This window comes from Rhinoderma darwinii (genome assembly GCF_050947455.1).
Source record: "Rhinoderma darwinii isolate aRhiDar2 chromosome 5 unlocalized genomic scaffold, aRhiDar2.hap1 SUPER_5_unloc_3, whole genome shotgun sequence".
NCBI classification, from domain to species: Eukaryota; Metazoa; Chordata; class Amphibia; order Anura; family Rhinodermatidae; genus Rhinoderma; species Rhinoderma darwinii.
The window spans coordinates 1,284,940-1,309,449 of NW_027461787.1; the positions used below are offsets into that span (position 1 = coordinate 1,284,940).

The 24,510-nt window shown below is 48.3% G+C and overlaps 1 protein-coding gene across 1 annotated transcript; it reads right to left on the minus strand.

Annotated features, from left to right (window-relative positions):
- Window positions 1-254: 254 nt before the first annotated feature.
- LOC142689493 (uncharacterized) lies at window positions 255-21,288 on the minus strand. Its single transcript, XM_075847587.1, has 8 exons — window positions 20,993-21,288; window positions 20,119-20,217; window positions 14,983-15,176; window positions 14,736-14,910; window positions 14,495-14,651; window positions 13,581-13,734; window positions 13,204-13,315; window positions 255-671 (listed from the first exon to the last, which is right to left on the minus strand). Exons 1-8 carry the CDS (start codon window positions 21,225-21,227, stop codon window positions 496-498), a joined length of 1,302 nt encoding a protein of 433 aa, XP_075703702.1. The 5' UTR covers window positions 21,228-21,288; the 3' UTR covers window positions 255-495.
- Window positions 21,289-24,510: the final 3,222 nt, after the last annotated feature.

Genomic DNA, 24,510 nt, shown 5'->3' on the forward strand with positions numbered 1-24,510 from the left:
CGCCATACATGTCCACAGGTTGTGTTTGGTATTGCAGCTCAGTCCCATTCACTTCAGTTAAGCTGCTATACCAGACACAACCCAATGGCAGGTGTGGCGCTGTTTTGGAACAAGGCAGTCCCATTAAGCTGCTTTATGGTATAGAGACACTGGACGCCTCAGATCTCTCTTTAGTCCTTGTGGAGGACTGTCCGGCTCTGAGACGACGGCTCCCCTCCAGCAGCCGGACACAACTTTTATGGATAAAACAAGGACAGATTGATAAAGATTTTATTGTCCCAGGAAGACGCGCTCATCATCTGCAGTAAATGGAGCAATAAAATAAATCTATGAACATGAACAGCAGAACATCAGCTGCACGAGGATACGGGGACCGCCGCTCTGGCGGATATCGGGATATTGCCTGGGTGATGACATCACAAGTGTCACACTACATCACACCGAAGATGTAACCACCGCTGGTCACGTGACCCCCACCTGCAGGAGAAGCGGCACTCAGCTCTCATCCTCCTCTTCAGAGACCTGGTCAGTAGGAACGACCCGCAGGTTGTTTGCTCGAACACTGGTCATGGTGGGACAGCCGGTCATTAGGTTGGACACTCCCTGCAGCGTGACCCCTGAACCGTCCAAACTCAGCTGTACGATGGACGAGTGTCTCAGGAAGCGAAGACCTGGCCAAAAAAGGAGATCAGAGGTCAACGAGGAAACGGCCGCAATGACCCACAGCCACGAGACCAGATACTCAACACAGTACTATATACACCGCTCTACACTATACGGCACTATATACACCGCTCTACACTATACGGCACTATATACACCGCTCTACACTATACGGCACTATATACACCGCTCTACACTATACGGCACTATATACACCGCTCTACACTATACGGCACTATATACACCGCTCTACACTATACGGCACTATATACACCGCTCTACACTATACGGCACTATATACACCGCTCTACACTATACGGCACTATATACACCGCTCTACACTATACGGCACTATATACACCGCTCTACACTATACGGCACTATATACACCGCTCTACACTATACGGCACTATATACACCGCTCTACACTATACGGCACTATATACACCGCTCTACACTATACGGCACTATATACACCGCTCTACACTATACGGCACTACATACACCGCTCTACACTATACGGCACTACATACACCGCTCTACACTATACAGCACTACATACACCGCTCTACACTATACAGCACTACATACACCGCTCTACACTATACGGCACTACATACACCGCTCTACACTATACGGCACTACATACACCGCTCTACACTATACGGCACTATATACACCGCTCTACACTATACGGCACTATATACACCGCTCTACACTATACGGCACTATATACACCGCTCTACACTATACGGCACTATATACACCGCTCTACACTATATACACCGCTCTACACTATACGGCACTATATACACCGCTCTACACTATACGGCACTATATACACCGCTCTACACTATACGGCACTATATACACCGCTCTACACTATACGGCACTATATACACCGCTCTACACTATACGGCACTATATACACCGCTCTACACTATACGGCACTATATACACCGCTCTACACTATACGGCACTATATACACCGCTCTACACTATACGGCACTATATACACCGCTCTACACTATACGGCACTATATACACCGCTCTACACTATACGGCACTATATACACCGCTCTACACTATACGGCACTATATACACCGCTCTACACTATACGGCACTATATACACCGCTCTACACTATACGGCACTATATACACCGCTCTACACTATACAGCACTATATACACCGCTCTACACTATACAGCACTATATACACCGCTCTACACTATACAGCACTATATACACCGCTCTACACTATACAGCACTATATACACCGCTCTACACTATACAGCACTATATACACCGCTCTACACTATACAGCACTATATACACCGCTCTACACTATACAGCACTATATACACCGCTCTACACTATACAGCACTATATACACCGCTCTACACTATACAGCACTATATACACCGCTCTACACTATACAGCACTATATACACCGCTCTATACTATACAGCACTATATACACCGCTCTACACTATACAGCACTATATACACCGCTCTACACTATACAGCACTATATACACCGCTCTACACTATACAGCACTATATACACCGCTCTACACTATACAGCACTATATACACCGCTCTACACTATACAGCACTATATACACCGCTCTACACTATACAGCACTATATACACCGCTCTACACTATACAGCACTATATACACCGCTCTACACTATACAGCACTATATACACCGCTCTACACTATACAGCACTATATACACCGCTCTACACTATACAGCACTATATACACCGCTCTATACTATACAGCACTATATACACCGCTCTACACTATACAGCACTATATACACCGCTCTACACTATACACCGCTCTATACTATACAGCACTATATACACCGCTCTACACTATATACACCGCTCTACACTAAACAGCACTATATACACCGCTCTACACTATACGGCACTATATACACCGCTCTACACTATACGGCACTATATACACCGCTCTACACTATACGGCACTATATACACCGCTCTACACTATACGGCACTATATACACCGCTCTACACTATACAGCACTATATACACCGCTCTATACTATACAGCACTATATACACCGCTCTACACTATACAGCACTATATACACCGCTCTACACTATACAGCACTATATACACCGCTCTACACTATACAGCACTATATACACCGCTCTACACTATACAGCACTATATACACCGCTCTACACTATACAGCACTATATACACCGCTCTACACTATACAGCACTATATACACCGCTCTACACTATACAGCACTATATACACCGCTCTACACTATACAGCACTATATACACCGCTCTACACTATACAGCACTATATACACCGCTCTACACTATACAGCACTATATACACCGCTCTACACTATACAGCACTATATACACCGCTCTACACTATACAGCACTATATACACCGCTCTACACTATACAGCACTATATACACCGCTCTACACTATACAGCACTATATACACCGCTCTACACTATACAGCACTATATACACCGCTCTACACTATACAGCACTATATACACCGCTATACACTATACAGCACTATATACACCGCTCTACACTATACGGCACTATATACACCGCTCTACACTATACAGCACTATATACACCGCTCTACACTATACAGCACTATATACACCGCTCTATACTATACAGCACTATATACACCGCTCTATACTATACAGCACTATATACACCGCTCTACACTATACAGCACTATATACACCGCTCTACACTATACGGCACTATATACACCGCTCTATACTATACGGCACTATATACACCGCTCTACACTATACGGCACTATATACACCGCTCTACACTATACGGCACTATATACACCGCTCTACACTATACGGCACTATATACACCGCTCTACACTATACGGCACTATATACACCGCTCTACACTATACGGCACTATATACACCGCTCTACACTATACGGCACTATATACACCGCTCTACACTATACGGCACTATACACACCGCTCTACACTATACAGCACTATATACACCGCTCTACACTATACAGCACTATATACACCGCTCTACACTATATACACCGCTCTACACTATACAGCACTATATACACCGCTCTACACTATACAGCACTATATACACCGCTCTACACTATATAGCACTATATACACACCGCTCTACACTATACAGCACTATATACACCACTATATACACCGCTCTACACTATACAGCACTATATACACCGCTCTACACTATACAGCACTATATACACCGCTCTATACTATACAGAACTATATACACCGCTCTACACTATACAGCACTATATACACCGCTCTACACTATACAGCACTATATACACCGCTCTACACTATACAGCACTATATACACCGCTCTACACTATACAGCACTATATACATCGCTCTACACTATACAGCACTATATACACCGCTCTACACTCTACAGCACTATATACACCGCTCTACACTATACAGCACTATATACACCGCTCTACACTATACAGCACTATATACACCGCTCTACACTATACAGCACTATATACACCGCTCTACACTATACAGCACTATATACACCGCTCTACACTATACAGCACTATATACACCGCTCTACACTATACAGCACTATATACACCGCTCTACACTATACAGCACTATATACACCGCTCTACACTATACAGCACTATATACACCGCTCTACACTATACAGCACTATATACACCGCTCTACACTATACAGCACTATATACACCGCTCTACACTATACAGCACTATATACACCGCTCTACACTATACAGCACTATATACACCGCTCTACACTATACAGCACTATATACACCGCTCTATACTATACAGCACTATATACACCGCTCTACACTATACAGAACTATATACACCGCTCTACACTATACACACCACTCTACACTATACAGCACTATATACACCGCTCTACACTATACAGCACTATATACACCGCTCTATACAGCACTATATGCACCGCTCTACACTATACAGCACTATATACACGCTCTACACTATACAGCACTATATACACCGCTCTACACTATACAGCACTATATACACCGCTCTACACTATACAGCACTATATACACCGCTCTATACTATACAGCACTATATACACCGCTCTACACTATACAGCACTATATACACCGCTCTACACTACAGCACTATATACACCGCTCTACACTATACAGCACTATATACATCAGTCTATACTATACACACCGCTCTACACTATACAGCGCTATATACACCGCTCTACACTATACAGCACTATATACACCGCTCTATACTATACAGCACTATATACACCGCTCTACACTATACAACACTATATACACCGCTCTACACTATACAGCACTATATACACCGCTCTACACTATACAGCACTATATACACCGCTCTACACTATACAGCACTATATACACCGCTCTATACTATACAGCACTATATACACCGCTCTACACTATACAGCACTATATACACCGCTCTACACTATACAGCACTATATACACCGCTCTACACTATATAGCACTATATACACACCGCTCTACACTATACAGCACTATATACACCACTATATACACCGCTCTACACTATACAGCACTATATACACCGCTCTACACTATACAGCACTATATACACCGCTCTATACTATACAGAACTATATACACCGCTCTACACTATACAGCACTATATACACCGCTCTACACTATACAGCACTATATACACCGCTCTACACTATACAGCACTATATACACCGCTCTACACTATACAGCACTATATACATCGCTCTACACTATACAGCACTATATACACCGCTCTACACTCTACAGCACTATATACACCGCTCTACACTATACAGCACTATATACACCGCTCTACACTATACAGCACTATATACACCGCTCTACACTATACAGCACTATATACACCGCTCTACACTATACAGCACTATATACACCGCTCTATACTATACAGCACTATATACACCGCTCTACACTATACAGCACTATATACACCGCTCTATAATATACAGCACTATATACACCGCTCTATACTATACAGCACTATATACACCGCTCTACACTATACAGCACTATATACACCGCTCTATACTATACAGCACTATATACACCGCTCTACACTATACAGAACTATATACACCGCTCTACACTATACACACCACTCTACACTATACAGCACTATATACACCGCTCTACACTATACAGCACTATATACACCGCTCTATACAGCACTATATGCACCGCTCTACACTATACAGCACTATATACACCGCTCTACACTATACAGCACTATATACACCGCTCTACACTATACAGCACTATATACACCGCTCTACACTATACAGCACTATATACACCGCTCTATACTATACAGCACTATATACACCGCTCTACACTATACAGCACTATATACACCGCTCTACACTACAGCACTATATACACCGCTCTACACTATACAGCACTATATACATCAGTCTATACTATACACACCGCTCTACACTATACAGCGCTATATACACCGCTCTACACTATACAGCACTATATACACCGCTCTATACTATACAGCACTATATACACCGCTCTACACTATACAACACTATATACACCACTCTACACTATACAGCACTATATACACCGCTCTACACTATACAGCACTATATACACCGCTCTACACTATACAGCACTATATACACCGCTCTATACTATACAGCACTATATACACCGCTCTACACTATACAGCACTATATACACCGCTCTACACTATACAGCACTATATACACCGCTCTACACTATACAGCACTATATACACCGCTCTACACTATACAGCACTATATACACCGCTCTACACTATAGACATCGCTCTACACCAGGGGTCTCAAGCACGCGGCCCGCATGCGGCCCCTGGGGCTGTCATCTGCGGCCCGCGGGACACAGAGCCGCTAGTATCGGGTCTGCTCTGAGACTCTGGAATTCCCTGACATCGCTGTCCACATATGAACAGCGATGTCTGGGGCTTCCCCAGAACCGGAGTCCCGAGCAGAGCGCTGGTGTCGGCTCTGCTCCGGGACTCTGTGGAATTCCCTGACATCGCTGCCCATATATGGACAGTGTGCCAGGGTCTTGCCCAGAGCGGAGCAGAGCGCTGGTGTCGGCTCTGCTCCTGGACTCTGTGGAATTCCCTGACATCGCTGTCCACATATGAACAGCGATGTCTGGGGCTTCCCCAGAGCCGGAGTCTCGAGCAGAGCGCTGGTGTCGGCTCTGCTCCGGGACTCTGTGGAATTCCCTGACATCGCTGCCCATATATGGACAGTGTGTGAGGGTCTTGCCCAGAGCGGAGCAGAGCGCTGGTGTCGGCTCTGCTCCTGGACTCTGTGGAATTCCCTGACATCGCTGTCCACATATGAATAGCGATGTCTGGGGCTTCCCCAGAGCCGGAGTCCCGAGCAGAGCGCTGGTGTCGGCTCTGCTCCGGGACTCTGTGGAATTCCCTGACATCGCTGCCCATATATGGACAGTGTGTCAGGGTCTTGCCCAGAGCGGAGCAGAGCGCTGGTGTCGGCTCTGCTCCTGGACTCTGTGGAATTCCCTGACATCGCTGTCCACATATGAACAGCGATGTCTGGGGCTTCCCCAGAGCCGGAGTCTCGAGCAGAGCGCTGGTGTCGGCTCTGCTCCTGGACTCTGTGGAATTCCCTGACATCGCTGCCCATATATGGACAGTGTGTGAGGGTCTTGCCCAGAGCGGAGCAGAGCGCTGGTGTCGGCTCTGCTCCTGGACTCTGTGGAATTCCCTGACATCGCTGTCCACATATGAATAGCGATGTCTGGGGCTTCCCCAGAGCCGGAGTCCCGAGCAGAGCGCTGGTGTCGGCTCTGCTCCGGGACTCTGTGGAATTCCCTGACATCGCTGCCCATATATGGACAGTGTGTCAGGGTCTTGCCCAGAGCGGAGCAGAGCGCTGGTGTCGGCTCTGCTCCTGGACTCTGTGGAATTCCCTGACATCGCTGTCCACATATGAACAGCGATGTCTGGGGCTTCCCCAGAGCCGGAGTCTCGAGCAGAGCGCTGGTGTCGGCTCTGCTCCGGGACTCTGTGGAATTCCCTGACATCGCTGCCCATATATGGACAGTGTGTGAGGGTCTTGCCCAGAGCGGAGCAGAGCGCTGGTGTCGGCTCTGCTCCTGGACTCTGTGGAATTCCCTGACATCGCTGTCCACATATGAACAGCGATGTCTGGGGCTTCCACAGAGCCGGAGTCCCGAGCAGAGCGCTGGTGTCGGCTCTGCTCCGGGACTCTGTGGAATTCCCTGACATCGCTGCCCATATATGGACAGTGTGTCAGGGTCTTGCCCAGAGCGGAGCAGAGCGCTGGTGTCGGCTCTGCTCCTGGACTCTGTGGAATTCCCTGACATCGCTGTCCACATATGAACAGCGATGTCTGGGGCTTCCCCAGAGCCGGAGTCTCGAGCAGAGCGCTGGTGTCGGCTCTGCTCCGGGACTCTGTGGAATTCCCTGACATCGCTGCCCATATATGGACAGTGTGTGAGGGTCTTGCCCAGAGCGGAGCAGAGCGCTGGTGTCGGCTCTGCTCCTGGACTCTGTGGAATTCCCTGACATCGCTGTCCACATATGAACAGCGATGTCTGGGGCTTCCACAGAGCCGGAGTCCCGAGCAGAGCGCTGGTGTCGGCTCTGCTCCGGGACTCTGTGGAATTCCCTGACATCGCTGCCCATATATGGACAGTGTGTCAGGGTCTTGCCCAGAGCGGAGTCCCGGGCAGAGCGCTATTATCTGCTCTGCTCCGGAACTCTGGGGAAGCCTCTGACATCGCTGTCCATACATCGACAATGATGTCAGGGGCTTCCCCAGAGCAGGAGTCCCAGTGATGTCAGGAGCACAGCTGGAGTCCCAGGAAGAGCCTACTAGCGCTCTGCCTGGGACTCCAGCACTGTGGCGTTATCTACAAGTGGGTGTGTGACAGTATCTGAAGAGGACACTGGCATTATCTAGGGGTGTGTTGCATTATCTACAGAGGGCAGTGTGGCCTTATCTACAGAGGGCACTGTGGCCTTATCTACAGAGGGCACTGTGGCCTTATCTACAGAGGGCACTGTGGCCTTATCTACAGAGGGCACTGTGGCCTTATCTACAGAGGGCACTGTGGCCTTATCTACAGACGGCACTGTGGCCTTATCTACAGAGGGCACTGTGGCCTTATCTAGGGGTGTGTTGCATTATCCACAGAGGGCACTGCGGCAGCATCCACAGAGGGCACTGCGGCACTATCTAAAAAGGGGCTGCCCAATCTTGACATGTGTGCTAACTGAGCCGCCGGACTGCATTTGGCGACACTTAAACTGGATAGCTGGATTGTTGAAATAAGCACGTGGAGAAATATCTCAAATTTTAAACCTAGCGCTATTATTATAGTAATGTAGTATTATTATTCTAGTAATATAGTGTTATAGTAGTTCAAATAACTAATTGATTAACAATAATTTTGTATTGTATCAAATTTGAAAGTAATGCGGCCCCTCAACTTCCCATTTTTTCTATATGCGGCCCACTTACCCGGCCGAGTTTGAGACCCCTGCTCTACACTATACAGCACTATATACACCGCTCTACACTCTACAGCACTATATACACCGCTCTACACTATACAGCACTATATACACCGCTCTACACTATACAGCACTATATACACCGCTCTACACTATACAGCACTAAATACACCGCTCTACACTATACAGCACTATATACACCGCTCTATACTATACAGCACTATATGCACCGCTCTACACTATACAGCACTATATACACCGCTCTACACTATACAGCACTATATACACCGCTCTACACTATACAGCACTATATACACCGCTCTACACTATACAGCACTATATGCACCGCTCTACACTATACAGCACTATATACACCGCTCTACACTATACAGCACTATATACACCGCTCTACACTATACAGCACTATATATACCGCTCTACACTATACAGAACTATATACACCGCTCTACACTATACAGCACTATATACACCGCTCTACACTATACAGCACTATATACACCGCTCTACACTATACAGCACTATATACACCGCTCTACACTATACAGCACTATATACACCGCTCTACACTATACAGCACTATATACACCGCTCTACACTATACAGCACTATATACACCGCTCTATACAGCACTATATGCACCGCTCTACACTATACAGCACTATATACACCGCTCTACACTATACAGCACTATATACACCGCTCTACACTATACAGCACTATATACACCGCTCTACACTATACAGAACTATATACACCGCTCTACACTATACAGCACTATATACACCGCTCTACACTATACAGCACTATATACACCGCTCTACACTATACAGAACTATATACACCGCTCTACACTATACAGCACTATATACACCGCTCTACACTATACAGAACTATATACACCGCTCTACACTATACAGCACTATATACACCGCTCTACACTATACACCACTATATACACCGCTCTACACTATACAGCACTATATACATCGCTCTACACTATACAGCACTATATACACCGCTCTACACTATACAGCACTATATACACCGCTCTACACTCTACAGCACTATATACACCGCTATACACTATACAGCACTATATACACCGCTCTACACTCTACAGCACTATATACACCGCTCTACACTATACAGCACTATATACACCGCTCTACACTCTACAGCACTATATACACCGCTCTACACTATACAGCACTATATACACCGCTCTACACTATATAGCACTATATACACCGCTCTACACTATACAGCACTATATACACCGCTCTACACTATACAGAACTATATACACCGCTCTACACTATACAGAACTATATACACCGCTCTACACTATACAGAACTATATACACCGCTCTACACTATACAGCACTATATACACCGCTCTACACTATACACCACTATATACACCGCTCTACACTATACAGCACTATATACATCGCTCTACACTATACAGCACTATATACACCGCTCTACACTATACAGCACTATATACACCGCTCTACACTATACAGCACTATATACACCGCTCTACACTATACAGCACTATATACACCGCTCTACACTCTACAGCACTATATACACCGCTCTACACTATACAGCACTATATACACCGCTCTACACTATATAGCACTATATACACCGCTCTACACTATACAGAACTATATACACCGCTCTACATTATACAGCACTATATACACCGCTCTACATTATACAACACTATATACACCGCTCTACACTATACAGCGCTATATACACCGCTCTACACTATACAGCGCTATATACACCGCTCTACACTATACAGCACTATATACACCGCTCTACACTATACAGCACTATATACACCGCTCTACACTATACAGCACTATATACACCGCTCTACACTACAGCACTATATACACCGCTCTACACTATACAGCACTATATACACCGCTCTACACTATACAGCACTATATACACCGCTCTACACTATACAGCACTATATACACCGCTCTACACTATACAGCACTATATACACCGCTCTACACTATACAGCACTATATACACCGCTCTACACTACAGCACTATATACACCGCTCTACACTATACAGCACTATATACACCGCTCTATACTATACAGCACTATATACACCGCTCTACACTATACAGCACTATATACACCGCTCTACACTACAGCACTATATACACCGCTCTACACTATACAGCACTATATACACCGCTCTACACTATACAGCACTATATACACCGCTCTATACTATACAGCACTATATACACCGCTCTACACTATACAGCACTATATACACCGCTCTACACTATACAGCACTATATACACCGCTCTACACTATACAGCACTATATACACCGCTCTACACTACAGCACTATATACACCGCTCTACACTATACAGCACTATATACACCGCTCTACACTATACAGCACTATATACACCGCTCTACACTATACAGCACTATATACACCGCTCTACACTATACAGCACTATATACACCGCTCTACACTATACAGCACTATATACACCACTCTACAGCACTATATACACCGCTCTACACTATACAGCACTATATACACTATATTTCCATCCATATGGAAAACACACGGCGAATTTATGCATTAAAGGTGTTAAAACTCTATTAAAGCAGAACGTCATTTTTACCCCCACAATAAATGTGGGTGCTCCGGCGGTTTCCCCCACTAATTACAACTGATCATTTACCACCGGCGATCTGCTCCTTTATCATGGGATAATCCCTTCAAGTTCTGTAGGATCAACAAACCAGAGGGTAGAACAAATCGGACATTGAATCCCGCGGTTTTTTGCACCAGTTGTAAACCTTTTATTGTGAAATGCCACCAGTAAAATTCTGCTTCTGCGCTGCCCCTCACCTCCTGCGCTGTCGCCATCCTCACGTGCTGCCCCTCACCTCCTGCGCTGCCCCTCACCTCCTGCGCTGCCCCTCACCTCCTGCGCTGTCGCCATCCTCACGTGCTGCCCCTCACCTCCTGCGCTGCCCCTCACCTCCTGCGCTGTCGCCATCCTCACGTGCTGCCCCTCACCTCCTGCGCTGCCCCTCACCTCCTGCGCTGTCGCCATCCTCACGTGCTGCCCCTCACCTCCTGCGCTGTCGCCATCCTCACGCGCTGCCCCTCACCTCCTGCGCTGTCGCCATCCTCACGCGCTGCCCCTCACCTCGTGCGCTGTCGCCATCCTCACGCGCTGCCCCTCACCTCCTGCGCTGTCGACATCCTCACGCGCTGCCCCTCACCTCCTGCGCTGTCGACATCCTCACGCGCTGCCCCTCACCTCCTGCGCTGCTGTCCTCCTCCTGCACTGTCGCCATCCTCATACGCTGCCGCTTGCCTCCTGTGCATTCCCTCACCTCTAGTACCTCCTGCTTTGCCACCCCCCTCGCAATACCCTCGCCTCCTCGCGCTGCCCCTCGCCTCCAGTCCTCATTGTGCCTGTATATTCACGAGGCCTCCAGTCCTCACAGCGCCCAAGATGTAAAGTCACATGACTGTGTTGACCAATCGCTGTGGTTGAGGGTCGTGAGGCCTGGATAATACACGATCTCCTTTATATCATTGTACGGACTCCACTGAGCACCTTTACCCCCAGGGCACGCTGTACTTCTATTATATACCTGCCCCTGTCAGGGAACAGCGGGGGGCACAGGTTCATCATTACATTAGACTTTATTTACAGGTTGGAGCCATTTGGAGATTTTCTTGGCTCTCGGACAATATTTTTCTTTGCAATGGACGAAAAACGGAACCTCATCCACCTGCTCAGGTGTGACCTAAACAGAGCCCCTCCCCCGGACCTCAGCTCCGCCTCCACTCACCCTTGTTGGTGACTCGTGTACGACTTAAATTCACTTTCAGAAGGTTCTTGCACTTTTGGACTCCGAGCTTCAAGACGTTGTCACCGACGCCGGTGTCCGACAGTCCGAGAACCTGCCAGGAGAACAGCGGAGCTCAGTGACAAAACACACAGGTGATAAGCGGCAACAAATGTGACACTGGATGCCACCAGTCATGTGATGGACCGGCGCTGCTCACACAGATACAGGGGGGGGGGTCAACTTTTAAAACCAGTCCACTTTAGTTTATACCCCCCCCCCCCATATTACACAAAAATGTTTCCCCTCAGAAGCAGAATATTCCGCTGCTCAATCATAAGTGAAGGAGTGAGACCCCCTAAAGGTAGAGCAGCATGAACCTGCAGGTGTGGAAGGTGGGGGACGCACTCAGACACCCCTCTGCTTGTCACTTTAGTTCGGTCCAGACTTAAGTCCTCCAAAAGCTTCAGTCCCCGCAGGTGAAGTAGTCCGAAGTCTGATACTGACGTGTTACACAGGGACAAAACACGCAACCTGGAGGACCAACACATATATACATGACTGGAAATAAGAGGTTCCTCGAGCAGCCCCCTCCCACATGACCCCTAACACACCCCTCCCACATGACCCCTAACACACCCCTCCCACATGACCCCCTAACACACCCCTCCCACATGACCCCCTAACACACCCCCTCCCACATGACCCCCTAACACACCCCCTCCCACATGACCCCTAACACACCCCTCCCACATGACCCCCTAACACACCCCCTCCCACATGACCCCTAACACACCCCTCCCCCATGAAACCTAAGACACCCCTCCCACATGACCCCTAACACACTCCTCCCACATGAAACCTAACACACCCCTCCCACATGAAACCTAACACACCCCTCCCACATGACCCCTAACACACCCCTACCACACCCCTCCCACATGACCCCCTAACACACCCCTCCCACATGAAACCTAACACACCCCTCACACATGACCCCTAACACACCCCTCACACATGACCCCTAACACACCCCTCCCACATGACCCCTAACACACCCCCCCAACATGATTCCTAACACACCCCTCCCACATGACTTTTAACAAACCTAACAGCCCCCTCCATTCATAACACCTAACAGCCCCCTCCCACATGACTCCTAACAGCCCCTCCCACATGACTCCTAACAGCCCCTCCCACATGACTCATAACAGCCCCTCCCACATGACTCATAACAGCCCCTCCCACATGACTTCTACCGTGTCTCCACTGCTGACGATGCGGGAGGTCTCACCTGGGGAGCTGTGAGACGTGCTGCACGCCCTGGTCTGTGATCTGAGTGTGATCTGTTAAGTCCAATTCCAGGAGCCCGCAGAGACGTGACAGATGTGCCAATCCGCCGTCTGACAGGCTGTGTCTCCCAGGTAGAACCAGGCGGGTGAGCGACAGACCTGTGACAGAAGAGAAGATTGCCTCAGGACACCCGGGGCACGAAAACAGAGGAGATACCGAGCAAAAGACATCACCGGACTGACCCGACAGGAGCTCCAACACCCGACTGGAGCTCAGAGACTGCACCCCCGACAGCGTCAGCGTGGAGAGCGCCGGCAGCGAAGACACGGTCTGGAGAGACTCCTCCGTCACACCAGTGCTGTCTAGATGGAGAGAAGTCAGCTGCCTCAGACCAGACAACGAGGAGATGTCCGAAACCTAAGAGACAACCCAGATAACATGGAGAGTGGATCCCGGCATGTGGCCCCCAGATACTCACGTGGCCCTCACCTGGGTGTGTTTGACGCTCAGCACCCTCAGGTCCGGGCTCCGCTGCACCAGCAGGCTGAGGGTGCGCTCAGTGACCGCCGTCTGGTTGACGCTCAGGTGGGTGAGTGAACAGCTTGTGTTGAACAGGAAATCACACATTCCGCTATCGTTGACTTTGGTCTGATCCAGAACAAGATGAGACAAATGTGCCAAACCTGCAACATAAGAAACACATGACCGAGAGGAACCAGACAGAGCACAACGATGACTGAGCCAGACAGAGAACAACGATCACCGAGAGGTACCATACAGAGCGCAACGATGACTGAGCCAGACAGAGAACAACGATCACCGAGATGTACCATACAGAGCGCAACGATGACTGAGCCAGAGAACAACGATCACTGAGAGGTACCATACAGAGCGCAACGATGACTGAGCCAGACAGAGAACAACGATCACAGAGGTACCATACAGATGACTGAGCCAGACAGAGAACAACGATCACAGAGAGGTACCATACAGAGCACAACGATGACTGAGCCAGACAGAGAACAACGATCACCGAGATGTGCCATACAGAGCGCAACGATGACTGAGCCAGACAGAGAACAACGATCACCGAGAGGTACCATACAGAGCACAACGATGACTGAGCCAGACAGAGAACAACGATCACCGAGATGTGCCATACAGAGCGCAACGATGACTGAGCCAGACAGAGAACAACGATCACCGAGAGGTACCATACAGAGCACAACGATGACTGAGCCAGACAGAGAACAACGATCACCGAGATGTGCCATACAGAGCGCAACGATGACTGAGCCAGACAGAGCGCAACGGTCACTGAGAGGTACCATACAGAGCACAACGATGACTGAGCCAGACAGAGAACCACGATCACCGAGAGGTGCCATACGGAGTGCAACGATGACTGAGCCAGACAGAGAACAACGATCACCGAGAGGTACCATACAGAGCACAACGATGACTGAGCCAGACAGAGAACAACGATCACCGAGATGTGCCATACGGAGCGCAACGATGACTGAGCCAGACAGAGAACAACGATCACCGAGAGGTACCATACAGAGCGCAACGATGACTGAGCCAGACAGAGCGCAACGATCACCGAGAGGTGCCATACAGAGCACAACGATAACTGAGCCAGACAGAGAACAACGATCACCGAGAGGAACCAGACAGAGCTCAACGATGACTGAGCCAGAGCGCAACGATCACCGAGAGGTACCATACAGAGCGCAACGATGACTGAGCCAGACAGAGAACAACGATCACCGAGAGGTACCATACAGAGCGCAACGATGACTGAGCCAGACAGAGCGCAACGATCACCGAGAGGTACCATACAGAGCGCAACGATGACTGAGCCAGACAGAGAACAACGATCACCGAGAGGTGCCATACAGAGCGCAACGATGACTGAGCCAGACAGAGAACAACGATCACCGAGAGGTACCATACAGAGCGCAACGATGACTGAGCCAGACAGAGAACAACGATCACCGAGAGGTGCCATACAGAGCGCAACGATCACCGAGATGTACCATACAGAGCACAATGATTGCTTAGCCAGACAGAGCGCAACGATGACTGAGCCAGACAGAGCGGAACGATCACCGAGAGGTACCATACAGAGCACAATGATGGCTTAGCCAGACAGAGCGCAACGATGACTGAGAGGAACCAGACAGAGCACAAAGATGTCCAAGAGGAACCAGACAGAGCACAACAATGACTGAGCCAGACACAGAACAACGATCACCAAGAGGTACCATACAGAGCGCAACGATGACTGAGCCAGACAGAGAACAACGATCACCGAGAGGTACCATACAGAGCGCAACGATGACTGAGCCAGACAGAGAACAACGATCACAGAGGTACCATACAGAGCGCAACGATGACGGAGCCAGACAGAGCGCAACGATGACGGAGCCAGACAGAGAACAGCGATCACCGATAGGTACAATACAGAGCACAATGATTACGGACGCAATTAGACACAGTACAACGGAAACTGAGAGGAACCAGACAGAGCGCAATGGATAACAGAGAACCCAGACAGAGCGCAACGATAACAGAGGAACCAGACAGAGCGCAACATCTACCAAGAGGAATCAGGCAGTGCACAATGATTACGGACGCAATTAGACACGGTACAACGATAACTGAGAGGAACCAGACAGAGCGCAATGATAACAGAGAACCCAGACAGAGCGCAACGATGACCGAGAGGAACCAGAAAGAGCGCAATAATTACAAAAAGGAAATCAGGCAGTGCACAATGATGATCGAGAGAAACCAGACAGAGCGCAACGATGACCGAGAGAAACCAGACAGAGCGCAACGATGACCGAGAGAAACCAGGCAGAGCGCAACGATGACCGAGAGAAACCAGACAGAGCGCAACGATGACCGAGAGAAACCAGACAGAGCGCAACGATGACCGAGAGAAACCAGACAGAGCGCAACGATGACCGAGAGAAACCAGACCGAGCGCAACAGAGCACAATGATTACGGACGCAATCAGACAGAGTACAACGAAAACTGAGAGGAACCAAAGAGAGCGCAATGATAACAGAGAAACCAGACAGAGCGCAATGATGACCGAGAGGAACCAGAGCGCAATGATGACCGAGAGAAACCAGACAGAGCGCAACGATGATCGAGAGGAACCAGACAGAGCGCAACGATGACCGAGAGGAACCAGACAGAGCACAATGATTACGGACGCAATCAGACACAGTACAACGAAAACTGAGAGGAACCAGACAGAGCGCAACGATGATTGAGAGGAACCAGACAGAGAACAACGATGACCGAGAGGAACCAGACAGACAGAGCGCAACGATGACGGAGCCAGACAGAGAACAACGATCACTAAGAGGTACCATACAGAGCACAATGATTACGGACGAAATCAGACACAGTTCCATGAAAACTGAGAGGAACCAGACAGAGCGCAACGATGATCGAGAGGAACCAGACAGAGACCAACGATCACCGAGAGGTACCATACAGAGCGCAACGATGACTGAGCCAGACAGAGAACAACGATCACCGAGAGGTACCATACAGAGCGCAACGATGACTGAGCCAGACAGAGAACAACGATCACAGAGGTACCATACAGAGCGCAACGATGACTGAGCCAGACAGAGAACAACGATCACAGAGAGGTACCATACAGAGCACAATGATGACTGAGCCAGACAGAGAACAACGATCACAGAGAGGTACCATACAGAGCGCAACGATGGCGGAGCCAGACAGAGCGCAACGATGACTGAGCCAGACAGAGCGCAACGATGACTGAGCCAGACAGAGAACAACGATCACCGATAGGTACAATACAGAGCACAATGATTACGAACGCAATTAGACACAGTGCAACGGAAACTGAGAGGAACCAGACAGAGCGCAACGATGACGGAGCCAGACAGAGAACAACGATCACTAAGAGGTACCATACAGAGCACAATGATTACGGACGAAATCAGACACAGTACAACGAAAACTGAGAGGAACCAGAGAGCGCAATGATAACAGAGAAACCAGACAGAGCGCAATGATGACTGAGAGGAACCAGACAGAGCGCAACGATGATCGAGAGGAACCAGACAGAGAACAACGATCACCGAGAGGTACCATACAGAGCGCAACGATGACTGAGCCAGACAGAGAACAACGATCACCGAGAGGTACCATACAGAGCGCAACGATGACTGAGCCAGACAGAGAACAACGATCACAGAGAGGTACCAGACAGAGCGCAACGATGACGGGGCCAGACAGAGCGCAACGATGACTGAGCCAGACAGAGCGCAACGATGACTGAGCCAGACAGTGCACAATGATGACCGAGAGAAACCCGACAGAGCGCAACGATGACCGAGAGAAACCAGACAGAGCGCAACGATGACCGAGAGAAACCAGACTGAGCGCAACGATGACCGAGAGAAACCAGACCGAGCGCAACGATGACCAAGAGGAACCAGACCGAGCACAACGATGACCGAGAAGAACCAGACAGAGCGCAACGATCACTGAGAGGTACCATACAGAGCACAATGATTACGGACGCAATCAGACACAGTACAACGAAAACTGAGAGGAACCAGAGAGCGCAATGATAACAGAGAAACCAGACAGAGCGCAATGATGACAGAGAGGAACCAGACAGAGCGCAATGATGACCGAGAGAAACCAGACAGAGCGCAACGATGATCGAGAGGAACCAGACAGAGCACAACGATAACCGAGAGGAACCAGACAGAGCGCAACGATGACGGAGCCAGACAGAGAACAACGATCACTAAGAGGTACCATACAGAGCACAATGATTACGGACGAAATCACACAGTACAACGAAAACTGAGAGGAACCAGACAGAGCGCAATGATGACTGAGAGGAACCAGACAGAGCGATGAAAGAGAGCAATAAGAGAGTGCAACGATGAAAGAGAGGAATCATGCAAAGTTCAACAGACAGAAAGGAATCAGAGCGCAACAATGCCAATGGACGATAACACAACATGACATCAAACACGTGTAACACAGTGACACACACATACTGGACAAACAATACACACACGGACCGAACACACAATACACACACGTACCGGACACACAATACACACACGGACCGGACACACAATACACACACGGAACGGAGACACACAATACACACACGGACCGGACACACAATACACACACATACCGGACACACAATACACACACATACCGGACACACACGTACCAGACACACGTAGCGGACACACAATACACACACGTAGCGGACACACAATACACACACGTACCGGACACACAATACACACACATGGACACACAATACACACACGTACCAGACACACAATACACACATGGACACACATGCCGGACACATATTACACACACGTGCCGGACACATATTACACACACACGTGCCGGACACAAAATACACACATGTACCAGACACACAATAAACACACGTACCGGACACACAATAAACACACGTACCGGACACACAATACACACACGGACCGGACACACAATACACACACGGACCGGACACACAATACACACACGGACCAGACACACAATACACACAGTGGACAGTGAGTGGTCACCTCGGAGGTGGAGCAGACAGGACTCGGTGAGGTTCCGGCAGGCACTGAGATTCAGTTGCTGTAACTTCTGAAGCTGCTGCAGCACGCGGAGACCCTGATCTGAGGGAAAACAGCGGGATTTCAGGACCTGCCTAATAACACATGATGCAGGGTGCACGGATCAGAGGGGAGGGAGCGCACGGATCAGAGGGGAGGGAGCGCACGGATCAGAGGGGAGGGAGCGCACGGATCAGAGGGGAGGGAGCGCACGGATCAGAGGGGAGGGAGCGCACGGATCAGAGGGGAGGGAGCGCACGGATCAGAGGGGAGGGAGCGCACGGATCAGAGGGGAGGGAGCGCACGGATCAGAGGAGAGGGAGCGCACGGATCAGAGGGAAGGGAGCGCACGGATCAGAGGGAAGGGAGCGCACGGATCAGAGGGGAGGGAGCGCACGGATCAGAGGGGAGGGAGCGCACGGATCAGAGGGGAGGGAGCGCACGGATCAGAGGGTAGGGAGCGCACGGATCAGAGGAGAGGGAGCGCACGGATCAGAGGGGAGGGAGCGCACGGATCAGAGGGGAGGGAGCGCACGGATCAGAGGGGAGGGAGCGCACGGATCAAAGAGGAGGGAGCGCACGGATCAAATGGGAGGGAGCGCACGGATCAGAGGGGAGGGAGCGCACGGATCAGAGGGGAGGGAGCGCACGGATCAGAGGGGAGGGAGCGCACGGATCAGAGACGATGGAGCGAACGGATCAGAGGGGAGGAAGCGCACGGATCAGAGGGGAGGGAGCGCACGGATCAGAGGGGAGGGAGCGCACGGATCAGAGGGGAGGGAGCGCACGGATCAGAGGAGAGGGAGCGCACGGATCAGAGGGGAGGGAGCGCACGTACCTGTAATGAGACTGGAGGAGCTGAGGTTCAGGCGGCGCAGGCCCGGGAAGCCACGCAGCTGTCGGACTAGGTCATTGGTGCAGTACGGGTAGCAGTTCAGGGTCATCCTACGGACGGGGCAGCCATCGAAAAGCTCAAGGATCTTCGGCCGCAGAACTTGTTCCTTAATCATGTAATCAATAATCATCTCAGCCAGATCTGGAGTGAGACCAGACAGAGAACCGGGGTACTGCATGCTGGGGGCTGAGGAGAGAGGGCCACATCAGTGCACAGTATATACAGTACTGTATACAGGAGTATATATATATCAGTGCCCGGTATATACAAGAGAGGACAGTACTGTATACAGGAGTATATATATCAGTGCCCGGTATATATAGTTACATAGTTACATAGTTAGTACGGCTGAAAAAAGACACATGTCCATCAAGTCCAACCAAGGGAAGGGAAAAGGGAAGGAAAAATTTCTACACATAGGAGCTAATATTTTTTTGTTCTAGGAAATTATCTAACCCTTTTTTAAAGCCATCTACTGTCCCTGCTGTGACCAGCTCCTGCGGTGTCTCCTGTCCCTGCTGCGACCAGCTCCTGCGGTGTCTACTGTCCCTGCTGTGACCAGCTCCTGCGGTGTCTACTGTCCCTGCTGTGACGGCTCCTGCGGTGTCTACTGTCCCTGCTGTGACGGCTCCTGCGGTGTCTCCTGTCCCTGCTGTGACGGCTCCTGCGGTGTCTACTGTCCCTGCTGTGACGGCTCCTGCGGTGGCTATTCCATAAATTCACCGTTCTTACTGTAAAGAAGGCTTGTCGCCTCTGCAGGTTGAACCTTTTTTTCTCCAGACGGAGGGAGTGCCCCCTTGTTTTTTGAGGGGGTTTTACAAGGAACAGGATATCACCATATTTTTTGTATGTGCCATTAATATATTTATATAAGTTAATCATGTCCCCCCTTAGTCGTCTTTTTTCAAGGCTAAATAGGTTTAATTCTTTCAATCTTTTCTCATAACTTAAATTCTCCGCGCCCCTTATTAGCTTCGTTGCTCTTCTTTGTATTTTTTCCAACTCCAGGGCATCCTTTCTATGAACTGGAGCCCAGAACTGAACTGCATATTCTAGATGGGGCCTCACTAATGCTTTGTAAAGTGGTAATATTACATCTCTGTCCCGCGAGTCCAGGCCTCTTTTAATACACGACAATATCTTGCTGGCCTTTGAAGCAGCTGATTGACACTGCATGCTGTTATTGAGTTTATGATTTACAAGAACACCCAGATCCTTCTCAACAAGTGAATCCTCCAGTGTAGCTCCCCCTAGGACATATGATGCATGCAGGTTGTTGGTACCAAGATGCATAACTTTACATTTATCTACATTAAACTTCATCTGCCAAGTGGACGCCCAAACACTTAGTTTGTTTAAATCTGCCTGTAATTCATGAACATCTTCCATAGATTGAATTATATTGCATAGCTTGGTGTCATCTGCAAAAATAGAAATAGTGCTATTAATCCCATCCTCTATATCATTAATAAATAAGTTGAATAATAGTGGTCCCAGCACTGAACCCTGGGGTACACCACTTATAACCGGTGACCATTCAGAGAAGGAATCATTGACCACACCTCTCTGGATACGGTCCTTGAGCCAATTCTCAATCCAATTACAAACTATATTTTCTAAACCTATAGTCCGTAATTTACCCATTAGGCGTCTATGGGGGACAGTGTCAAATGCCTTTGCAAAGTCCAAAAACACTAAATCCACAGCGGCCCCTCTGTCTAGACTTCTCCTCACCTCTCATATAATCATTATATCCACAGCGGCCCCCCTGTCTAGACTTCTGCTCACCCCTCATATAAACACTATATCCACAGCGGCCCCTCTGTCTAGACTTCTGCTCACCCCTCATATAATCACTATATCCACAGCGGCCCCTCTGTCTAGACTTCTGCTCACCTCTTCATAAAAACAGATTAGGTTAGTTTGACAACTTCTGTCCTTAGTAAAACCGTGCTGGCTGTCACTTATAATGCTATTTATTGTCACATAATCCTGTATATAGTCCCTCAATAGCCCCTCAAACATTTTCCCCACGATGGATGTTAAGCTTACTGGTCTATAATTACCCGGGGAAGACATAGAGCCCTTTTTGAAAATAGGCACCACATTTGCCCTGCGCCAGTCCCTTGGCACTATACCAGTCACTAGAGATTCTCTGAATATTATGAAAAGGGGACAGAAATAACTGAACTAAGCTCTTTAAGAACTCTAGGGTGTAACCCATCTGGTCCCGGAGCCTTGTGCACATTTATTTTATTTAATTTAGTATATACAAGAGAGGACAGTACTGTTTACAGGAGTATATATATATATCAGTGCCCGGTATATACAAGAGAGGACAGTACTGTATACAGGAGTATATATATATCAGTGTACAGTATATACAAGAGAGGACAGTACTGTATACAGGAGTATATATATCAGTGCCCGGTATATACAAGAGAGGACAGTACTGTATACAGGAGTATATATATATATATATATCAGTGCCCGGTATATACAAGAGAGGACAGTACTGTATACAGGAGTATATATATATATATATCAGTGCCCGGTATATACAAGAGAGGACAGTACTGTGTACAGGAGTATATATCAGTGCCCAGTATATACAAGAGAGGACAGTACTGTATACAGGAGTATATATATCAGTACACAGTATACACAAGAGAGGACAGTACTGTATACAGGAGTATATATATCAGTGCCCAGTATATACAAGAGAGGACAGTACTGTATACAGGAGTATATATATCAGTGCCCGGTATATACAAGAGAGGACAGTACTGTATACAGGAGTATATATATCAGTGCACAGTATACACAAGAGAGGACAGTACTGTATACAGGAGTATATATATCAGTGCCCAGTATATACAAGAGAGGACAGTACTGTATACAGGAGTATATATATCAGTGCCCAGTATACACAAGAGAGGACAGTACTGTATACAGGAGTATATATATCAGTGCCCGGTATATACAAGAGAGGACAGTACTGTATACAGGAGTATATATATCAGTGCCCGGTACATACAAGAGAGGACAGTACTGTATACAGGAGTATATATATCAGTACACAGTACACACAAGAGAGGACAGTACTGTATACAGGAGTATATATATCAGTACACAGTATACACAAGAGAGGACAGTACTGTATATAGGAGTATATATATCAGTGCCCGGTATATACAAGAGAGGACAGTACTGTATACAGGAGTATATATATCAGTGCCCGGTATATACAAGAGAGGACAGTACTGTATACAGGAGTATATATATCAGTGCCCAGTATATACAAGAGAGGACAGTACTGTATACAGGAGTATATATATCAGTGCCCGGTATATACAAGAGAGGACAGTACAGTATACAGGAGTATATATATCAGTACACAGTATATACAAGAGAGGACAGTACTGTATACAGGAGTATATATATCAGTGCCCGGTATATAC

Coding starts and splice junctions, on each gene's coding strand:
- LOC142689493 (XM_075847587.1), bottom strand. CDS start 21,227: ATGCAGTACCCCGGTTCTCTGTCTGGTCTCACTCCAGATCTGGCTGAG. Junction 15,177..20,118: donor CTGTCTGCTCCACCTCCGAG/GTGACCACTCAC, acceptor CTTATGTTGCAG/GTTTGGCACATTTGTCTCAT. Junction 13,316..13,580: donor CCCACCTTCCACACCTGCAG/GTTCATGCTGCT, acceptor TTCTCCTGGCAG/GTTCTCGGACTGTCGGACAC.